The 5,413-nt window shown below is 36.1% G+C and overlaps 1 protein-coding gene across 1 annotated transcript in view; it reads right to left on the reverse strand.

Annotated features, from left to right (window-relative positions):
* Positions 1 to 5,413, reverse strand: part of LOC106883862 (NEDD8-activating enzyme E1 regulatory subunit) — a 29,980-nt gene that overhangs the window by 24,000 nt on the left and 567 nt on the right. The window contains exons 2-5 of the mRNA XM_014935000.2: positions 3,991 to 4,094; positions 2,943 to 3,003; positions 1,421 to 1,451; positions 464 to 535 (exon numbers count right to left, since the gene is read on the reverse strand). Of these exons, the coding sequence (XP_014790486.1) occupies positions 464 to 535; positions 1,421 to 1,451; positions 2,943 to 3,003; positions 3,991 to 4,094 (268 nt within the window). The remainder of the gene's footprint in view (positions 1 to 463; positions 536 to 1,420; positions 1,452 to 2,942; positions 3,004 to 3,990; positions 4,095 to 5,413) is intronic.

Below are 5,413 nucleotides of genomic sequence, written 5' to 3' on the forward strand. Positions count from 1 at the left end.
GTTCAAATTCCGCTGAGGTTGACTTTGCCTTTCATCTTTTTGGGGTCGATGTAATTGACTTAATCCCTTTGTCTGTCCTTGTTTGTCCCCGCTATGTTTAGCCCCTTGTGGGCAATAAAGAAATAACAAATATAAATGTCTTATATTCAACAAGAAACACAGTGGTCAAATAGAAAGAATACTACATTTAGGGTACAGACCAGCCAAATTTGCATAGCATCAAGAACAATATGCTACCCTTGAGCAAGGCCATTGACTCTGGAAGTCTCAAAGTAGAAACTATCAGGCAGTATTAATTCGTAAAAGTTCTACAAACATTTTAAAAGGTGGTTAAAGTTTAGTGATATTTTCTATAATTTCAGTGTCTGTCAATATATCACAAATGCTATACAGGTAATTATTAGAATATCCATATGCCTGATGAGCAAGAAATGGTAACTAATGAGAACAAAGAGATATTTACCTCTTCCACATAATCCCCGCTGACCTCTTCATTTAGTTCCATCAACAGATCTGTTGCTACATGTGCACGAGACTGAAATTCAGGGAAAGTAATTAAAATGAGAGAGGCTGTGTTTAAAGACAATATAACAGGAATCTGTCATCCCTGTTAATTATACAATAAATATTAATTATGAAATATGAAACATGAATGATTTCCAACTCATTATAAAAATGCTAACTTAATGCATGGAATTCAGTGTGAAATTCGGTAAATAACAAATATTTTGTTGATAAGGAAGCACAATTTTATCCATACCTTTCTATCTCAACGTAGACATTACATGTAACACTACTAAACTTCTGAACTATGAGTGAGGCACCAGAATAAATTAAATAAGCAATTACCTGGTCTAGCAGTTTGAGACTTCTAGCTATAACATTGTTACAGCTGTCACTGGATATGACTTAAGCTCTATAATTTAGTTAAGCACCTGTATTTATTCTGTACTGAAATCCAGTAGAGGTCTACTTTGTCTTTCATCCTATCAGCCTTGACCTTCAGACTGATGTACATCACTTGTCTGTGATGGCTTGACCGGCTGTTTAATAGGCAGTCACTGAATGATGTACTCCCCCCAAAAGGTGTGTAATATAAACACCAGCTGGCTTTACATTGTCCAGAAAAATAAACAATAATAGAAAAAAAGCTGAATAGCCAGTCAGAATTTGTATTCTACCTATGGAATGTGGTGATTATTAAAAAGAAAATAAAATGAAAATGAGTGATGCTGGGTGGTTGGTTTTAGGTAGGGCTTCCAACCAAAAAAAAAAAAAAAAAAAAAAAAAAAAAAAAAAAAAACCTGCCAAAACAGACTCAGAAGTCTGGTGCAGGCTCTTGTCTCACCAGCTCCTGTCAAACTATCCAACCCATGCCAGCATGGAAGGTAGACATTAAATGATGATGTTACAAACATACCTGGCCAATTGTGTCTTTAGCAAGGAAGAAGCTGAAAAGATAAAGGAAAGACAATAGATAAGTACAAATTATATCCTGACTGAGTCGATAAATATAAGATAGTTAATGATAATAATTTTTCCTATGAGAGGCAGAAAACCTGAAATTTTGTGGGAAGGTGGTAAGTCAATTACAATGAAATAAGTACCAGTTGAAATAAGTACCATTGCATCATCTACATGGAACCATGTGGTTGGGAAGCAAGTATCTTACCACACAACCATGCAAAATTCATATTTTCAGCTGTTTGCCTTTTTGTTTAAGCCAGTCATCTCAGGAAGGACTCTGGTGAGACTGCATGGTGGAGGTGTTCATCATGTGGATGATGGAATGCATGACCAAACAAAAGGAAGTGTCTTTTAAGTGAAAGTCATAGAAAGAAATTAATCCAGCAACAATGATAAACTTTGGGGCTTGTTATTATTGTATCAAAGTACAAAATCCTCAATAATAACAATAGTACAAGACAAGGAGGAAACCTCCTCTACTGAGAGGACTGTATTGTTCAAACAGTTGATCAAACCATCACAGAAAAGTGATGGAGACAGGCCTGAAGTCAGGGATGAAAGGTAAAGTAGATTGCTACAAGACTTGAATAAAGAATAAATACAAGTCCTTCAGTAAATTTTAGGGTCTCCATCAGCTGTAGTTGGCCAATTGTTTTAGCACCTGGAAAAGTTCCTTTCCAAAATGCAAGCTTGGTCATGATTTGTGTGTGTGTGTGTGTGTGTGAATGTGATTCATTTCCATTGTATATTCTACTCCCCATTCATCCAATACTAAACATGCTATTTTTAATGCCAATGGCAGCTCCCCCACCGCCGTATTACCTCTGTCTCTCACCATTTCCACTCTCACGTGCCTCTGAAATATACCTGCTAGAAATAACAGCCAAATCATACCTTTCAGCCTTAATCCTTTTGAGACTATATTTCCAATGTGTCTTAGATAAATTTTCAAAATAAACAAAATTTTGAAAAAGATTTTAGTGAAATATCTTTTACTTTCAGGTAATATGAGGGAGATAATCATTTAGCAAGATGAGAAATTTGGTTTAAAAATTAAGGATTAGAGGAAAGGCTAGATAGAATATAGTTCTCATTTTTTTGGTTTGGAGAAAGGGGTTGAGCCCATGGTCTTCATAGGTCTTCCAAGACTAGTAAAACCAATGAACAGGGTGCTTTTATACATTGGTATAAAGTAATTGGGGCTTGTTATAACATTCATTTTATGAGTTTTATCAAAGTTCTAATACAGATGTGGAAACTATGATGTGGATGGCCTTAGGCTAGTTAGTAGTGGGCATTGGAGGTAGATAAAAAAAGAAGGGTGCATTGGATAATGTCTGAAAAAAAAAAAAAGACAGGAACATCATGGGTGGGACATCCTTGATCACAGGTTTGCTCAATAAGATCTCATCAGGGGCCAAACAACAACATAATGGCATCAACAAAAATAGTAAACAAAACATGACAAAACTTACTTGTTGCCGACATCAGCGCCAGTGACTTTGTCTCCATCAACTATGGTGAAAGAACCAATTCCTGTAAAATGAAGCCAACGTAATAAGTTAATAAAATAACAAATAACATATTCCCACCTCCCACACCTTCATATAAACCCCTTTTTTAACATTAAGCCCTTATTTATTTTGTTACCTTTGAGTTCCTTACTTCAAACATTACAGATTGAACGTCTTGCCTAAACCTTTGCCAGTCATCTATTTCTTTAGTTTGTTGCACACCCCAGGTGTTGGTTTGTTTATGCCCTTGTAAGTTAGCGATATGGGAAAAGAGACTGATAGAATAAGTACCACACTGGAAAAAAAAATTAATCCTGGGACCAATTTGTTTGTTTAAAACCCTTCAAAGTGGTGCCCCAGCATGGCCTGTGGTGGAAAACTAGCTCAGGAAGGCAGGGACGCTACTCCCTGAGACCCCTTTCGGAGCCCCCTCACCTACCTCTACCTTTTGGTGTTTGATAAAATAAGTACCAACAGAATACTGGGGCTGATGTAATTGACTTAGCCCTTTCCCTGAAATTGCTGACCTTGTGCCAAGATTTTAAATCAAAAGGATTAAAATTCTGAATGGAGATGATTTGTGATACATAACTGGTCGGCATTCTAAATCATGAAAATATGGCTACAGCATTTCATTGTGTTTAGGGAGCTTTGAGAAAGACATACATTTCCGACAGTTCTTGAATTAATCTCTTTGAGAACTACATTAAGTGTCTGTATGTCTGTGGAGTGTTCGGCTACTTGCTCGTTAATTTCACGAACAGTCTATTCCATTGATTAGATCAACTAGAACCCTTGTCATTGAAACAACAAAGTGATAGTTAGGGGCTAATAGTGAAAGTGGATTGCCCAGTGTTCAATCCAGATCATGTCATATAGGTGGACTCTTCCATATGGAAAGAAGAGAGGATGTTAAAGATGAAAACAGAAACAAGAATCTATATAAAACGTACACACACACATACGTACACTAGTACATTTATAACCTGAGCATGATCTGGTAACTAACCTGGTAAAACAAGGTTTTTCAGAATTTCTGTTCCAGTAGCAGTTGCATTAATAAGACAAACTTTAGCATTTTCTAAACATGCTTGGCCATGGTCACCCCATAACCTGAATAAAATAAAACAACAACAAAATAATGTAGAAAAAATAGAAATAAAATACATATACAAAAAAATACATAACCCCCACCTGTCTCAGTAGCAATATTTCCCATGAAGAATATATGTATATCCAAAAGATACACTCCACTATGAAGACAGAATGGTGCTATTTACAAAGACAGGGATTAGTAAAGTGGTTAATATTGATCCCTAGCAATTTATGTAGCTATTCAAGGGGTCAATAAATACCTGAAATGGCTTCGAGCAGTAAGGATAATAAATTATCAAAATATGACAGTATTTTAATTGTTCATTATCAATTTTGCCAATATTTTCATAAAATCCCTTTAAGATATTTCTAATGAAAAAAAAAAAAAATAACAGTACTGACACAAAAGGAAGAATTGATTTTAAATCAAGAAATTTTTAATTATACTTTATAATTAAAAAAAAATAACATGATAGGGGTCAATGATTCTATGAAGGGACCGATGATATAAGTTTGTCAACTGCCCCACTCCCAGTCTAAGATCATGTGTGTGTGTATGCATGTCTCTGTGTTTTGCGTGTGTATATATGGGTTTGCTTGTTTGTATCCATGCCCAAAAGTCAAGCTATCAACAATATAATTTGTATTGTAATTAGTTTACCATATTCATAATAACTAAGTTCACACCTCTTGCTGTTTTCATTTACTTCCCATAAATTGTTTTTTTGCTGTGCAGGTGTGGTTGTGTGGTAAGAAGTTTGTTTCTCAACCCCCTAGCCACAGGTTCAGTCAAACTGTGAAGCCCCATAGGCAAGTGTCTTCTGCAATAAATCTGGGCTGACTAAAGCCTAGTGAGTGGCTTTGGTAGATGGAAACTGAAAGAAGCCTGTTGTATATGTGTGTGTTAGTCGTAAATGAATGTCACTGTCATGCGTTTGGTGTCCTTCGTTTTCAATCTTTTATGAGAGCATATCTGGTCTTGGGAAATATTACCTTACCTGGAAACAGGTGAAGGTTGGTGACTAGAGGGGCATCCAGCTGTAGAAAATCCGCCTCAGCAAGTTCATCCGATTCATGTATGCATGGAGAACTGGACGTTAAATGATCACACACACACATACGTATGAGTGTGTTACGAAGATTTACAAATTAAAGGGCTCAATTAGCAGAATTAAATTGCAAATACTAGGTTGACAGGGACTTTAAATTTTGCATGTAGTGGCTTACTCAGCAAGTCATTTACACACACACACACACGTTTAGTGTGACTGTCGGTACTATATACCATAATCGGAATTAAAACATTGATCAGCTCTAGTCGAAACTCGGAGTAAGGT

The sequence above is a fragment of the Octopus bimaculoides genome, chromosome 1 (assembly GCF_001194135.2).
Source record: "Octopus bimaculoides isolate UCB-OBI-ISO-001 chromosome 1, ASM119413v2, whole genome shotgun sequence".
Lineage (NCBI taxonomy): Eukaryota > Metazoa > Mollusca > Cephalopoda > Octopoda > Octopodidae > Octopus > Octopus bimaculoides.